The sequence below is a fragment of the Phyllostomus discolor genome, chromosome 4 (genome assembly GCF_004126475.2).
Source record: "Phyllostomus discolor isolate MPI-MPIP mPhyDis1 chromosome 4, mPhyDis1.pri.v3, whole genome shotgun sequence".
In the NCBI taxonomy this organism is placed as follows: Eukaryota; Metazoa; Chordata; class Mammalia; order Chiroptera; family Phyllostomidae; genus Phyllostomus; species Phyllostomus discolor.
This window is the reverse complement of record NC_040906.2, coordinates 66,711,188-66,728,313: the sequence shown is the minus strand read 5'-3', so window position 1 is coordinate 66,728,313 and position 17,126 is coordinate 66,711,188. Positions and strand designations below refer to the sequence as shown.

General features: G+C 34.7%; 1 protein-coding gene across 5 annotated transcripts in view; it reads left to right on the top strand.

The window, feature by feature from the left end:
* The window catches only part of GALNT13 (polypeptide N-acetylgalactosaminyltransferase 13), a 494,468-nt gene that overhangs the window by 63,897 nt on the left and 413,445 nt on the right, over positions 1 to 17,126 (top strand). For all 5 annotated transcript variants that reach the window (XM_036023469.1, XM_028510990.2, XM_036023467.1 and 2 more), the window contains one exon: positions 2,882 to 3,127. In XM_036023469.1, coding sequence (XP_035879362.1) covers positions 2,986 to 3,127 — 142 coding nt within the window. In that variant the 5' untranslated portion in view covers positions 2,882 to 2,985. The remainder of the gene's footprint in view (positions 1 to 2,881; positions 3,128 to 17,126) is intronic.

Below are 17,126 nucleotides of genomic sequence, written 5' to 3'. Positions count from 1 at the left end.
AGGACACCTTGAATGGCAAAAGACTATTTGCCATAATGACTTCATCTTGTCCTTCTTCATGTTCATTTCTTTTCCCATAGGGATGAAATGGATTTCAGGAGACTCAGAGGCTGGAGAGGATCCATGGAGAAGGAGAGAAAATTGCCCAGGATCATATTCTTTTGGGGGATCACTGTCTTCCTGTTGAGAGAGGTCATTTGTATGGCCAGTTTCCTTATTCTTGACCTCTGTGGTTCCCACAGAAGAGGGGGGTTGGCTAATAAGAGGACTGCTTGTATACCCTGTAGATATGTTGATTTAGAAATATTCTTGGTTGTGATCAATTCAGAAAATCCAGAGGACACACAATAGATATATATTATTTAGACTGGGATCAAATAACTTTTAGAATATTTTTGAGTGCAGTGTGTTGGGGGATGGAGGTGACCAGTCAGACCTGTGGAGCTGTTTCCATGGTTCCTGGTTCCTGGAGCAGTAATAGCTACCTCAGAGGTATCAATTTAAGGGAAGGAGCTCTTGTAGCTTTTACGGAGTAAGGTTTCTTTGTAACTACTGTGTTTGTGAGATCACATAGAAAGTTCTTGTTTCCTGAAGGAAACATATCCAGAAAAGCAGGTGGTACAATTTCCATAGTGTAATTCCTCTTCTTTGGATAGGACTCATTTCTGCATGTCGAAAGTTCAAACTGATTCTCACTGGGCTAAAATCAAGTGTTGGCAGGGCCAGTTCCTTCAGGAGGTCCTAGAGAAGAATCCTGCTTGTCAGCCATCTCCACCCCCATTCCTTGGTTTACGGCCCCATCACTTCCACCTCTGCTTCCATCATCACGTATCTTTTCCTTTGAAGTCATCTTTTCACTTTATGACATATCCAGGAATGGTGTTTATTACTTTATTATTGATCTTTATAATAAAGAATTTTATATAACATATAGAAACTTTAATATAGGATCTTTTATTTTAAGGTATTCCTTATAATCTGGGAATGGACTTTTGGTAACCACCAGTCTTATATACACTTTTCCAAGAGACATTTTTTTTCTAAGATAAATTGAATGGACCTATTCCCCCCCAAAAAGACAGAAAATTTGATAACTGAAATTGTTTCACATTCATTTTCAGTAAATTATACACAGGGTAAGAGGAAATTATATATGTGTGTGTGTATACATATATGGAGTGTGTATACACGCACACACACACACACACACACGGAAACTTTTCTCTTGTAATCCAAGGTTTAGAGACTGAGTTCCAATGGTTAGCTATAATTTTTACAGAACAATGAATTCAAAATGAAATAAGTAATTTGAACACCACTTTCTCAAGAGAAATAACAAGCAGACAAACCTTAAATATAATGTATTCCTTAAATTTGCACAGTTGGCTTCTTTCTTTTTTAAAAAAATATTCTGAATAATTATAAATTTTATGTAAATATTGAATGTAGACCCTTCAGTATAATGATTTTTTAAACTGTCACTTTATATAAATTTTGAATTGGTTACGAGTCTGGATAGGTTGTAACAGGCAACAGTATTTGTGTTGCTTTATTATACAAAGTCAGCTGCCATTAATTTAAAGAACTGTGCCTCAGCAAATTGCACTTTGATGTTTTAATTTTGAGACAAATTTTTATAAAATATTCTGAATGTTTTTGTATTTAAAAGCTCTTCTCCCTGAATATCTGTGAAAACTGTGTTACTTATTCACATCAATACATTTATACTTCAGTTGATATTTTTTAAATGTAGCAAATGACATGAGAATAGATTGGATTTAGTATATATATATATATACACACTGTATACATATAGTATACAAAAAGGGTAGTATATATACAGTATACATATACATATATAGTATGAGTATACATATATGTATACATATGTGTGTGTACATATATACAGTATATATATGCTGTATGCATACATACATACATATCTACATATGCACAAACACACTGTGTAGATGGAATTAACCAGGTCCTTATTGTCCTACACAGTGTAAATAGAACAAATATGTATATGGTATTAATCCTATACTGTTTTCAAATATCACTCAATAGTTGTGTATATTTGTTCTTATTCCATTTAGAATTCTTAATCTGGTTATTTTAAGTCACTATACAGTAATATGTTGTTTCTCCTGTAATAATATTTTTAAATATATGCTATTTATTTTAAAATAAACATCTGCTGTAGATAAACTTTCTCTGCAGACCAGATGGGGCTTTAAGGCTTAATAATTAATGACTTATTTCATGTGACTGCGCTTTTTGAGAATTTAAGAATGTTTTTCTTCTGTATGTTAACATTGTCTTCTGCAAGATAGTTTACAAGTGTTATTGTACCTACTCCTCATAGCAAATCTTTAGGTTTTGCATTGTTATTCTCATTTTACAAAGGGAAAAAAAACTTAGGCTCCCATAACTATGAAGTAAATAGACCCAATACCATCTGTGTATAAAGGTCAACTGTGAGCCGTTATGATATATTGTGTCCCAGGATGATTTCTATTTCAACCTCATTAACTCCTTGAAAGAGCTGAAGCAGGGTTAATTCAGAGCTTCATCATTGGACAACTTGGTGCTCTACAGAATGTTATGATGGGGATTTAAGGAGGAGACAGTACGAGTTGAAGAAATCGAATAGTTGCTAAGGGCCCAGCAGAGTAGTAGCATATCTAGGATTGACTGTTCAAATTTTAGCCACCTGGCTTATGTACAACTTTTATTTGTTTGGATTTTTAATTCTGAATTTCAAGGTCAAGTGCTGATATATATGGGCACATTAAGTAAGTCATATATTTCATGTTATGTCTTCTTCATGCAAAAGAAACTATATGGTGATAAAATTTTCTTTTCTTTTTTTTTTAAACAGTGGGGTGTATTTTGCTTTCATCGTGGAGTTCACCGCTGTGGCTTGGATTTATCACAGTAGCATCTGTCTTCAGTCTATTTTTTAACTAGAAAGCAAGGAAAGACATGAGGAGGTTTGTTTACTGCAAGGTGGTTCTGGCCACTTCACTGATGTGGGTTCTGGTTGATGTCTTCTTACTCCTGTACTTCAGTGAATGTAACAAATGTGATGACAAGAAGGAGAGATCCCTGCTACCTGCTCTCAGGGGTAAGTGCTTCTGAAGCAAATGCTACATTTATAGAGATGAGAGAATGGTGGCGACTCATGACAAAACATGGAACTTCAGAATTGGGGTTGTTTAAGCTTATTGAGTTAGAAGAACATTTTGGCAGAACTATTAATGTGCATTTAACTATGGTAAGGCTACTCTACTTTTCTTGCCCTCAGTATCTTGTTAGAAGAAATGAGGACAGTAAACTAACCTCTAGGGTATGTTCCAATTCTAGTAATTCCTATGTTCTGTGACTGTATGGAAAAACTAATTCAGTGAACATTCAAATTGTACAGAATTTTAACTATAGGCTTCCAGAAGGAAAATCCCTTAGAGACCAAGCATATAACAGAGAGAAGAAAAACTGACTGAAGTGAGATGGTGGGGACTGTAGCAAAGTGGAATGCACATGGCACCCCTAAAGACTTCCAAATATAATCAAACAAATAAACACTTTTTAAACAAAACACACATTGGTGTATTGGTGACCAAATCCAACTTGAGGGCCATCAGGTTGTTGCCCTGTATTAAGGGCAAAAGATAATTTAAAATATATCATAAGGTCACTTTAACTCAGTATTTACCTCTTTTGAGACCAGTTTCAATGACTAGCAAAGAGTGAATTCCAAAGAAACATAGTGATATATGTAAGTGGGATTTATTAAGTGAAGTCACACATATTCATTTCCTGCAATTATTTCAAATAATTTTCTCTGTGCTTTTTGCTGACTTCTAGTCTGCAAAGATATTTTTGAACTATTCCTAGCAAATGAGTGCTTCTAAAGTATTAAAAGTGCTTCACATTATTTTTATTCTCATGGAATTAAGCATTTTTCCCCTTGAAATCTAGCTTACATTAATTTTCTGCTTAGAAAAAGCTTTCTTCATAAATATGGCAAAAAGTAAACTTTGAGTCTTATTTGAAATGTTTGTACCTTTAGGAAGAGTGAATATATATTCTGAACTTGAGATTTGCATTTATTTAATAAACATAATCTCTTTTTAGTAGTATAGATATTTTTGAAATTATTTATTAATCAAAATATGCTAATGAACAGGTCTCATTGATACTATCTAATTTTATAAGGTTTAGGAAAGAGGAAAGAGCATTTCCGAAAATTAATTTTTGTTAAAAAAGTATTTAGGATATCACGAGTTTGCTTTAGATTATAATAATGTTCTTGCTCAACTAGAGAAATTCTGGTTATCTTCCTCTTTTTAAAATGAATCTAGCTTTCTCACTGTAATTTTCAACCACTTCAAAAGTTGAGAAAAGTACTTTGGTAGTGACTACACTTAGGCCCATTTAAGTAGTTTATGTGCATCTTTTGTACCTTTATACTAGGACTATTCAAAGAGGAGACCATTATGAGTCTATTGGTTTTTGATAAATGAACATGGAGATTGATTTGCTGGTCTGTGATTAAAATCCCAGAATAAATCACCTTCTTTGCTTCTTTGTTAGAATCAGTTGAATTACTGCTTGACTGAAGTACAAATGTATTTTTGATGGATTACATCAGTTTGGAATGATCACTTTATCATTTGTTGAATGGAGACATCTAGATTGGTCACAAAAATGTTATAATCTGATTCAGCAAAATTATGAAATTCTTTTCTACAACTATCAAAAAAGTACAGTTTTGCTGATTTAAGTCCTTAATGCTCAGATTAAACCTCAAATGGTGAAATGTGATGATGCAAGACAAAAACAGTAATTTTTCCTTGTACTTAAATTATAAAATTAAGCCATATTCTTTTTATTTTTAAGACTTGTTTAGTTATACATTATATTTGTCTTGAGTAAATGTAAAGTAGACTTTAGGGGTTTAATTACTTTCTTTTTAATAGTATTGCACATTTTATTTATTTTTAAAGTACATTTTATTGATTATGCTATTACAGTTGTCCCATTTTTCCTCCCCTTTATTTCCCCCCACCCTGCACCTTCCTCCCTCCTGCATTCCCGCCCCCTTAATTCATGTCCACCGGTCATACAGATAAGTTATTTGGCTTCTCCATTTCCTACACTACTCTTAACCACCCCTGTCTATTTTGTGCCTACCAGTTTTGTTTCTTATTTCCTGTTCTTTTTTTCCCCATTCTCCCTCCCTCCACTGATAGCCTTCCATATGATCTCCATTTCTGTGTTTCTGTTCCTGTTCTAGTTGTTCGCTTAGTTTGTTTTTGATTTTTAGGTTCAGTTGTTGATAGTTGTGAGTTTGTTTTCATTTTACTGTTCATAGTTTTTTAATCTTTTTTTTCTTAGATAAGTCATTTTAACATTTCATATAATAAGGGCTTGGTGATAATGAACTCCTTTAACTTGACCTTATCTGGGAAGCACTTAATCTGCCCTTCCATTCTAAATGATAGCTTTGCTGGATAGAGTAATCTTGGATGTAGGTCCCTGTCTTTCATGTCTTCAAATACTTCTTTCCAGCCCTTCTTGCCTGTAAGTTTTCTCTTAAGAAATCAGATGATAGTCTTATGGGCACTCCTCTGTAGATAACTCTCTCCTTTCCTCTTGCTGCTTTTAAGATTCTCTCCTTACCTTTAATCTTGAGTAACTTAATGATGATGTATCTTGGTGTTTTTCTCCTTGGATTCAACTTGTTTGGGACTTTCTGAGGTTCCTGGACTTGCATGTCTAGTTCCTTTCCCACACTGACATTTTCCTTCATTATTTTTTCTAGTAAGTTTTCAATTTCTTGCTCCTCCTCTTCTCTTTCTGACACCCCTGTGGTTCAGATGTTGGAACATATAAAGTTGTCCCAGAGGTTCCTCAGCCTCTCCTCATTTTTTTTGAATTCTTGTTTCTTCATTCTGCTTCAGTTGGATGTTTATTTCATCCTTTTGTCCCAAATCACTGATTTGAGTCCCAGTTTCCTTCCCTTTGTTGTTCGTTCCCTGTATATTTTTCTGTATTTCACTTTGCACAGCCTTCACTTCTTCCTTTATTTTGCAACCATATTCAATCATTTCTGTGAGCACCTTGATTGCCAATGTTTTGAACTTTGCATCAGATAAGTTGTCTATCTCTTGGTTGCTTAGTTATTTTTCTGGAGTTTTGATCTTGTTCTTTCATTTGGGCCACATTTATTTGTCTTGGTGTACCTGTTACATAGTAAGGGACGGAGTCTTAGGTATTCACAAGGGCAGGGCAACCCACTTCACTGCCTTGTAATGCTGTATGTGGGGGAGGGGTCAGAGAGGGAACAATGCCACTTGCTTGGCTCTCGCTCAGTTTTCAGTCATTACCCCCACTTCCTATGAGCAGATTGTGCTCTTTCAGGCACTGACTCCTGGCTGAGTGGGCTTGTGTACTTTCTAGGACCCTGCTGCCTCCTCCAATGGATTCTCCTATGAGACTGGAAGTTTTTCCTGCTACCCAAATATCCACAGGTTTTTACAGCCAGAGGTTTTGAGGCTTTAGTTTCTGGTGCTGGAACCCTGGGTTGCATGGTCTGCCTCACTCCTCAGTTGTTCATCTGGCTTATCTGCACACAAATTGAGGTATCCTTGTCCACCAGCTGTGGCCTCAGCCACTCCAGGTCTAGCAGCTACCACCTTGTCATGTGTCCTCATAGCTCCAGCTTACCATCTCTGTCCCTCCTATCAGTATGGATGAATGCTGCTTCCTTAAATCCTTGGTTGTTGGACTTTCATACAGTTTGATTTTCTTGCAGTTCTGGTTGCTTTTGTCTTTGTTTATTTATTTATTTAATTTTTTAAAAAAGATTTTATTTAGTTTTAGAGAGAGGAGAAAGGAAGGAGAAGAGGAGGGAGAGAAACATCAATGTGTGGTTGCCTCTCGTGCACCCCCTACTGGGGACGTGGCCTGAAACCCAGGCATGTGCCTTGACTGGAAATCAAACCAGTGACCCTTTGGTTTGCAGGCTGGCACTCAATCCACTGAGCCACACCAGCCAGGGCTGTTTTTGTTTTTTAAATTTGTTGTTATCCTTATTTTGGTTGTGCAAGGAAGCGAAGTGTATTTACCTACACCTCCACCTTGGCTGGAACTCTACATTTTCTATTTTTTACTTATTATTTCAGAATGTTATTTCATTTGGGAAATTGTGTCATATAGTTATAATATATTTTATTTATAGGCAGATGCTGGTGCTCAAAATTTACTTAACTGAAATTTTTATGTTCAAAATATGCCAAGAGAAGGCCTTTTGACTTTTTAAAACAGTTAATCTTTTGGGACCTAAGTGTCTCTAATATTAAAAGAAAGCATTTGGGCATGGTGGTTTCTAAGATCCCTTATAGTTCTAAATGTTAAATTTTAAACTGTGTTTAAGTATCCAATATTAGCATATACTCTGAATTAATTTTTAGAAATGTTTACTTATTTATCGCATCATCAATTATTTATGTGCCTATGAAGTAAATATGTTGTATAACTTAAACTTACACAATGTTATATATCAATTAAATCTTAATTTAAAAAAGAAAAAAGAATATAGCTCAATAATGGGCAAAGGAAAAACAAATCCTAAGCAAATGTATAATAATGTCATCTGAGTTCACAAGTGCTGTAAGAGGATTACCACCAGGTTAAAAGCCCAGGCTCTGTTCTGCATCCTGGCTATTACCTCCTCCCCATTGAAGCTGTTATATGACTTTTGACAAATTTCTTAATAAAATCCTTGTGTTCTCACTAAAATGAGAACCTTAGGGGCAATAAATTTTGCTTCACAGGGTTGCCTTGAGAGTTAAATGAGATGTGTATACAAGACCCTCAGTGGAGTATTGGCTCATGGTGACTTTTTTTTAATCAGTATCTGCTATGTATTGAGATGATGACTGAAAGGTCTGAATGAGGAGGCTTCAGCGGGCTTTGCTGTCCAGGGTGAATAGGGTCCACAGTAGGGGACAAGAAGAAGCAGTTATTCTGCATGAGGCTCCAAAGGAAAAAGTAACTCTTGTGAAAATCATTTGTTAAGTGTCTACTATGTGGTGAAACCTGAAGATAAAAGAGAATAAGGTCCCCACTATCTTAGAGCTTATAGTCAATTAGAAAGTAAACATTTATCTATCTTTCTCTAAAAATGTAATTTAGAAATGATGATAAACACAAAGAGTATATTGTGTATTGGGATAAGAAAGAGGCATGCTCTGAGTAGAGGAAAATAGATCTAGGGTATTAGATAAAATTTCACAGAGGGTGTAGCATTTAAGAAGAGGTGTAAAACATTAAAAAGGAAATAATTAGTTTATGAAGTTCTAAAGATTACTGAATACCCAAAAAACCTCTTGAGGAGAGAAATACAGCAGTCTTATAAAAATAGAGTGATTAAATGGCAGCATTGGTACAGGGACACAAAGGGTAGAAAAAATGTCCAGTGGAGCAAAATAGAGACCCTAGGGGTAGACTCACATATGTTTGGAATATTTGGTATATGACAGAGGAAGCACTACATATCAATGGAGGAAAGAAGGGCTGTTCAGTAAATGGAGCTGAAAATAACATGGTAATCCGTGTGGAAAACAGTTGAAATTGGATGTGTACTTCATGTCAGAAACCAAGATAAACTTTGGATGTATTAATGTCAAGACAAAAAAAAATGAGAGTTGGTTTATTAAAAAATAAACTAAAGTGGAAAGACAAGTTACAATTGTTGATGTTCAAAGAACATGCATCTGAGAGATTATTGTCAAATATATATAAAGAACACCTGCTATTAATAAGATAAGCCAAAATAGCCCCAAGGGAACAAATGGGCTAGAGACATGAATAGACATTTCTTAAGAAAGGGAACACATATAGCAGAAAAACTTACAAAGAAATATTGAACATCAGTTTTGATCAGGGAAATATAGACCAAGGCTACAATTACATATTTATATCTATTCAGTTGACAAAATTAAAAAGGCTAATAATACTAATTATTGGAAGTGATACATCTCCATATTTTATAATAACTTCAGATAGCAGTTTGGCATTATCTTTCAAATCTGAACATTTGTGTATGAACCATTACTCTTAGTCATATGGGTCACTCAACAAAATGTTTTCCACATACATACATACTTCATCATACTACTGTTCATAAAAATAAAAGTGGAAAATAAACCATATCGCCATCATTGGAAAAGCTGATGAATGAACAGTGGTATATCAATATATAAGGGATTAGTATATAGTAGTCAAAATGAATGAACTGCAGTTACTTGTACCAATATGACAAAATCTTGATGATACAACAGTAAATTAAGTATAAAAGTTATGTCCCTGAAAGATGATATATAGTGTGATACAGTTTGAAAAGCTAAAATCAATTAAATTTGAAAATATACATTTTAAGGATATATCTAGATGCAACAAAATTTATACAAAGCAAGTGAGGCTAATTATGAATATGGGATTTAGTTGGCCCTTTTTGTGGAGAGAGAAGGAACATGGGATGGGATGAATATTTTACCTGAATGTGGGCCATTACTAGGGTTCTAGAGTTGTTTTGATATAGATTTGATGTGCTTATTATACCTTATAGATGACTAAATGAATAAGAGCCACTGAATGGCCTTAAAAGTTGGGAAGCCACTGAATGGGTTTAAAAAAGCAGATATGATCACATTTATGTTGTGGAAAGATCACTATGGATTTAGTGAGGAGAATGGCTTGGAGAAGAGCCAGTCTCTTCAGGAGGCTGAGTAGGAAGCTGCGGCAGCATTCCATGAATTCTGTTCAGGAAATGATGCTTGCTTAAAGCAGAGTGGCAGTGAGATATAAAAGAAGTGGGTAAAATGAAGAGGTATTTGAGATGTGGGAACAAGAGAGCTAGATACTTGATTGGCTCTGATGGTTGCAGGAGATGAAAATGTCAAGGACAAGTCTTGAGTTTCTTATAGGACATTGATTCAATTTCTTGAAAGAGAAGAGAATATAGCAGGTGATGATTTGAGTGTAGACATTGAGTTTATTTTAGACATGTTGAGTTTGAGACACCCTTTAAGCAACTGAATGGAATTGTTTCGTAGGAAGTTGGGTATGTTAATTAAACTCTAAATATCAAACTTAAAAATCATCAACTTTTATGGACTTTTCTTTCTAAAATGGTTATATTATTCTTTATTAAATGGAGTATATAGAATATAATTGAATCTTTGTTGCTGAGTCATCATTACTATTTTATACATTAATTATTGAATGATGCTATAAAAATACTTATTTTAATGACTTTATGGAAGCACATAGACATGTTTCAATCTTAGAGACTCAAGTGCTACAAGCGCTGGGGAAATATGAGGTGGTTTGGCAGTTTTGCATGGTCACTGTGCAATATCAAGTCTTACTCCTTGCTTCCTCACTAAGGGCTTATGTCCTCAGGTAAGTAATTAACCTCTCTGGGCCTCAGTTACCATGAGCACAATGTAATGATTATGAATCAGGTTAAAAAAAAAAACTTATGCTAGTCTTCAAATGAAGGATTCTGTTTGTAGCTATTTTTTAAAATGAAACAAGAAAAAAGTAAAATAAATTAATTAAAAAATAAAATGAAACTATGGAGAGTGAGCCATTTAAGTTAGGTATGAACTTGTGGTCCATCCATAGATAGTGTGTACTCTGACATGGGCACTGGTGACATGGAGGTGACACAACAGGAAGGGGTCTGCTTCAGGAGCTGTGGAAGGGCCTTCTCATCATCACAGGGTGCAGACGGGATATACAGTTACCATGTTTAAGAAGGGAAGGAAACCACCTTTCTTTACCTGATCCTGAACCTTAAATGTATTGTACATACTTAAGAAATAAAATTAAACTGTAATTTGAAAAAGGGGGAAATAAGAAATTGCTGCTTATATGTAAACAAAGATAAGTGCATTAGCCAAAAATTTTAACAGTGACTATGTTATTGACTAATCTAATAAGTCACAAGTCTAATTAGTTAATCCCTCCCCACTTCAAAAATTCTGTGAAGTAAGCATTTGTTATTTTTTCTTTTACATATGAGGAAACTGAGGCAGAATGAGTTTGGGAGCCCTGGCTGGCGTAGCTCAGTGGATTGAGCGTGGGCTGGGAACCAAAGTGTCCCAGGTTCGATTCCCAGCCAGGGTACATTCCTGGGTTGCAGGCCATAACCCCCAGCAACCGCACATTGATGTTTCTCTCTATCTCTCTGCCTCTATCTCTATCTCCCTCCCTTCCCTCTCTAAAAATAAATAAATAAAATCTTTAAAAAAAAAAGAGAATGAGTTTGGGAAAACAATTTTCTGTTTCTTCTTTAGTCATACACAAAAAAACTTTGTAAGTACAGACATGTGGGTTTTTCCCACACTAAGCAATTCTCTAAGACATCAGCTAGGTGTCCTAAAATTCTGACACTGTCCACCTGGAGTTGGCATCAGATCCTACAAGTTAAGGACTCAGTCCCAGAAGATTGCCTTCACTTCAGTCACCAATTGCAAGTACCAGGTTGTCACCTGTATTTCTGACCAACCACTTATAAATCATGGTTTCCATGTCCTGTTATTTGGGCTTGCCAGAATATCTGACAGAACTCATGGAAACAATTACTTATGTTTACCAGTTTATTATAAAAATATAGTAAGAATATAAATGAACAGCCAGATGAAGCAATATTAGGATGAGGTCCAGAAGAGTCTTAAGTGCAGGAGCTTCTGTTTCCGTGGAGGTGGGTTTGCTGCCTTCTTGTTATGTAGATACATTCACCAACCCAGAAGCTCTCCACACCCTGTACTTTTGGGAGGCTTTAACACATGGATATGATCTATCTCCAATCTCTTTACCCTTCTTGGAGCTTGAGTGGTGAAGCTGAAAGTTCAAAGCTTCTAATCAGGGCTTGGTCTTTCTGGTGACCAACCCCAGGAACCCACTAAGAGTTGCTAACTCTTAGCAACAAAAGACATTCCTGTCACCCAGGGAATTCCAAGGGACTTAGGAGCTCTGTGTCAGGATCCAAGATCAAAGACAAATATTAGAACAAAACATGCTCCTGAGGGCTGTCTTGGGAAATTCAAGGGTTATAGCTGCTCTGTGCTAGGAAACTGATTACAGACCAACATATCTATCTTCTGTTATTTCACAGTGAGGTTAAGGGGACATGCCAGAATTTGGACAGCCAGTAGAATAGGATTTGGTTTCTATACTGTGGGAGTGTAAGTTCAGCAAAGGACTTGGTCATTAATTAACTGCAACTTTGCATTGAGATTTAAGTACCATGCTTTGATTCAGATATGTATATGGAGTACATATTCTGAAAATCTGTATCGATTATTTTGTCTTCACTCTCAGAGACAGATCTGCCTGGTTAATAGGTAGCAACTTCAGCCAAGAAAATAATTCCTAGGGTTCATATCTTTCATAAAACTGTATTAACTTATCTAGCATTTAAAGTTTCTATAAAATTACTCTTATCCACTTGTGTTCCCCAAGATTCTCCCATGGCTCCTCCCTCTGGAAGAGGGGGGAATCAAGAAAATGAGGGGAGCTGTTGACTGATTACCTCAATTTGATACCCACATGTTTCCCCTGGTCCTGCCTGGGAAACTGACTGGTGTGTTCTTATAATCTAGGATCCTATGTAGCCTTGTTCTCTTGGATTTTTGACAATGGGCTATTGTATCAGTCCCTTCTTTTGTTCTTTTTTTCCTAAATAATTTCCTCATAACATTAATACCTAGCATCATACTCATTTATTAAGCAGTAAATGTTGATTTTGTTTGATTAATTTTTGGTGGCTCAGGTGAAAATTCCAGTGTACAGATATGACAGGAAACTAGAAACTGATTAATTATGGTGTTAAAACTAACACCATTTTTTTTTCTTTTTAAATATATGGCTTCACCTTTTGGAAGCAGGTACAAGAGTATGATTGATTAAAATGCATTGTCAGTATTGGAATTGCCCTGAATAAATTATGAGGATCACTGGGATTTTCAAGCGATAATATTTACAGACATATAAAAAGTGGGGCATACAGACTTAGTCAACTTGGATTAAGGGCAGAAATTTTTCAGATAATTTTTAATAAAGTTTATAAATAGTGTTCAAATATTAATAGGCCTTATAAAACTTTAACCCTTGATATTTGCTTTGTTCTTTCATAATTTTATTCATAATTTACTGTGATCTTTCTGTTCCACACAGATATATCAATGTCAGAAGTAGAAATATACTGTAATATTGAAAAATTATTACGTTTACTGTGCTGTGTGCTTTATATACATAATTTCCATTAATTTTCAAGGTAGCATGGAGGGTAGGTACTATTATTATGCTCATTTACATATAAGAAACTGAGACCTAGAAAAGTTAATTAAGTTTCTCGAGGTCACAAAAGTGGTAAGAGGGAACAAAGGACTCACAGCCTTTTTGGTCACACTTTTGAGCCCAGATTTTGAACCACTGTGTTATGTGTGTCCCTGTCTCACGCATGCATGCCTAGACTCTTTAGGTAGAGAAATCATAATATTTATGCACTATTTGTAAAATATTTTTACAAATAGGGATATTTTTGAAGGACAAAGAAAGAACAGGCCACTGACCTTGTATACAAACACCTTATTATAACTTGGAAGAAAATTATTCTGTAGGCTTACCATCCCTCATTTCAGACTTTAGCAATTTTGCATTTATTGAGTCTCTACAGTAGTCTAGTTAATTTAGGTTGTCATTTTTCTCAGCAGTTTCCTTTGGGGCCAAGCCTCTGAAGGCTTAGAAAGAATAGCTAAAGTTCGTAAACAGTGTATGCACTATTTTTTTTCAGAACAATTGACATATTTTTTAAAAAATTCAATAAAGGATTCAGGTAGGTACTATGAAATATACAGAATTAAATCAAATAGAATATATGTCTTTAAGAATTGTATAGCCTAGTAGTGGCTGCTATAAGAGAGATCCTAAATAAACTAATATCAGTGGCCTTTAAGTATGTGAATTATGTAGTCATGCAAAAAATTGGGAGGGAGTAGATGTCAGAAGGAAAGAGAAAGCTATAGTCTTTCCCAAAATAAGTTTATAAGAGTTCAATGAGTTGATTCGTTGGAGCAGGATAAATAAACATGAAGGGTAATTCTAGATTTTGAGTTGAAAGTTAGGATAAAGACAGTTTTTAAAGGATTTTGCTTGCCAGGGAAAGGATTTTTTAACTTTGTCCTCTAGGAAATGGGGAACCAATTGAAGGTTTCTGGCAAAGAAAGATCTGTTGATCCTTAGCTGAAGTGTAAAAGGAGAATGTGATGTGGTTTAACATGTATGCAAGACAATAGCACAAAGATGTTTTATCTTTGTTTAAATAAAGGCTCAGGCAGTAAAGTTTAATCCAGTAATTAAAAGCACTTGAAATAGATGGTAATTAAGTGGAATATTAAGCCATTTAAAATTATTCACTTGGCAAATTAATTGGTAGGGACAAGTAAGATTGTTTTAAAAAGTAATTATTGTTAAATAGCAGACAGTTCATGAATGAACATTTGAGTGCTTGATTTGTGTCAGAACTGAGGCTAGGAAGATAAAGAAGATAAGTTCCTGTTTTTGTGTTTAGAAAGGGAGAAATGAATTCAAAATTATATGAATGAATGGTCAGAGAGAGTATATATGAAATATGGAGAAAAAGTTCAGTAATATCATATGTCTTTTGAAGGCAGAATCTGATTTTTGGTTCCATAAAGACTGGAGTTGATTGAGTAAAGAGTTGGGCATAAAACTATTTACCAAATAGTTTACTTATGAAGTGGAGATTGACAAATTTGATCTCTAACCACTGGAAATCATTGTCATTAAAGGGCTATGTTGCAGCAGAGACAGCTAGCTAAGGTTGAATTTTTATCAGTTTTGCCCACTTTTGTCCTTAACATCTATAACAGTGTCTGCCTCATATTGGGTGCTTAATTAGTAATTGTTGAATAAATGAAGGATGAATGTATGATTAGCTTTGTACTTTTCAAATGTTTTTATGGTTATAGAGTATTTAGTTTATATCAATGATTAGGAAACTTGGAATAACTCAATTATCAAGGCAAACTTTTTGATGCTGGTGGTGGTAAATATATGCATCCTTTATCCTTTATTATTCCATGTAATTTTATCATCAGCCCAAACTGGCAAATTTATGGCCAAGGGACTATGTTTTCTCCTCCAGAATCTGCCTCGTGTTGCATATGATGTACTGCCTGTGAGATGCAGAGGCATATAAGATCACAATGTATTGACATGTGGTAGTGCTATCATTGAATAGAGCTCTTGATGGAGCATGCATAACATGCAGGAGATGTAGAATGAATCAACATGCAGAGGACAGAGAGGAATATTTATGAAAGTTAGACTGAGGAATTTTGAAAAGGATGTAGGTATGTGGTATACTTAATCTGTAGAACAAAAAGAAATGGAGATGATGGAAAATGAATATGAGAAAGTAATATGGGAAAGTTTTAAAGATGAAAAATCATAAAGGAAAATTACTAAGAATAGGGTGATGTCATTGTATAACAGGGCCCATAGTTAATAAGCAAGGCTCTATGTAAATATAGCTTGGGGAATGATTGAGGATAGTAGTTTGTTAAGAATTATTATTTTTAAGTGTCGCAGGTTCGATTCCTAGTCAGGGTACATGCCTAGGTTTCAGGCCATGACCTCCAGCAACCGCACTTTGATGTTTCTCTCTCTCTCTCTATCTCCCTCCCTTCCCTCTCTAAAAAATAAATAAATAAAATCTTAAAAATAAAACTATAAAGCATTGTGAAAATAAATAAAAAAGATACAAATAAAAAAAGAATTATTATTTTTAAATACAGTTTATTGAAGTATAATAGAATGCTTCAATTTAAGTATAAAGTTTGACCAGTTGTGACACATGAATCCCAGGGTTCAACCCCACAGTGATGATACCCCTAAAATGTTCCCTCATATCATTGTCCAGTCAGTTTCTCCAGTCTAGCCCCAGACAACCGCTGACCTGGTTTTTGTGGCTATAGTTAGTTTTGCCTATGGTAGAAAATCTGGTGGATGGAAATGCACACTGTGAACTCTTGTATGTCTGGCTACTTTTGCTTACTCTAAGGGTTTTAAGACTAATCCATGGTGTTGAGTGTATCAGTGGTTTTATTGCTGAGAAATATTCTATTTTATGTGTATATTACAAGTTGTTTATCCATTTACCTGTTGATGGACATTTGGATTCTTTCCATGGCTGATATGAATAAAGCTGCTACATTATTACATCAGTGTTTGTGTGGATATATGCTTTCACAACTCTTGGGTAATATCAAGGAGTCATAGTGCTGAGTCATATACTGAGTGTATTTTAATTTTGTAAGATATTGCCAGTCTGTTTTCCCAACTTGTTAAACTATTTGGTATTCCCATCAGCAAAGCAGGAGAGCTCTAGTTACTTTACATCCTGGCAAACACTTCATAGGCAGTATTTTCAATTTTAGCCATTTTAGTGAGTTTGTAAGATCTCATTGTGGTTTTAATTTCCATGTCTTGGTAATTACTGTTATTGAGCATCTTATTTTTTTTTTTTTGCCCAGCCTTGTTTTATAAACATATTGTATATCATTTTATGCCTATTTTGTAATTGGTTTATTTGTGGCTTGCTTTTTACATTTTTTAAAATCGTATGTTTCAAAGAGAAGAAGTTTTTAATTTTGATGAAGTATCATTTTTCCCCTTTATTGTTATTTTGGTGTCTTATTTAAGACATCTGTCCCTCTGCCAAAGCCATGAAATTTTTTTTTTCTTTTAGGTGTTTGGCTTTAGCTTTTAAGATTTTAAGATTTTTGTATATGTTATAAAAAGAGTCATGTTTATTATTTTTTCAAAATAAAACCCCAGCTGTCCAGAAACATTTATTTCTTGTAAATAAAAAAGGCATGGGCCTTAGAAATAAGAATGTTTTGATGTAATATTTCTTAGTATGTACCTATACATTTTTTCTATTGCTTATATGAATGATTTAGTTATAAAGATTTGAGTGTATTTTCTAGAACTTGTTGCATATTATACATAATTAATGTAAA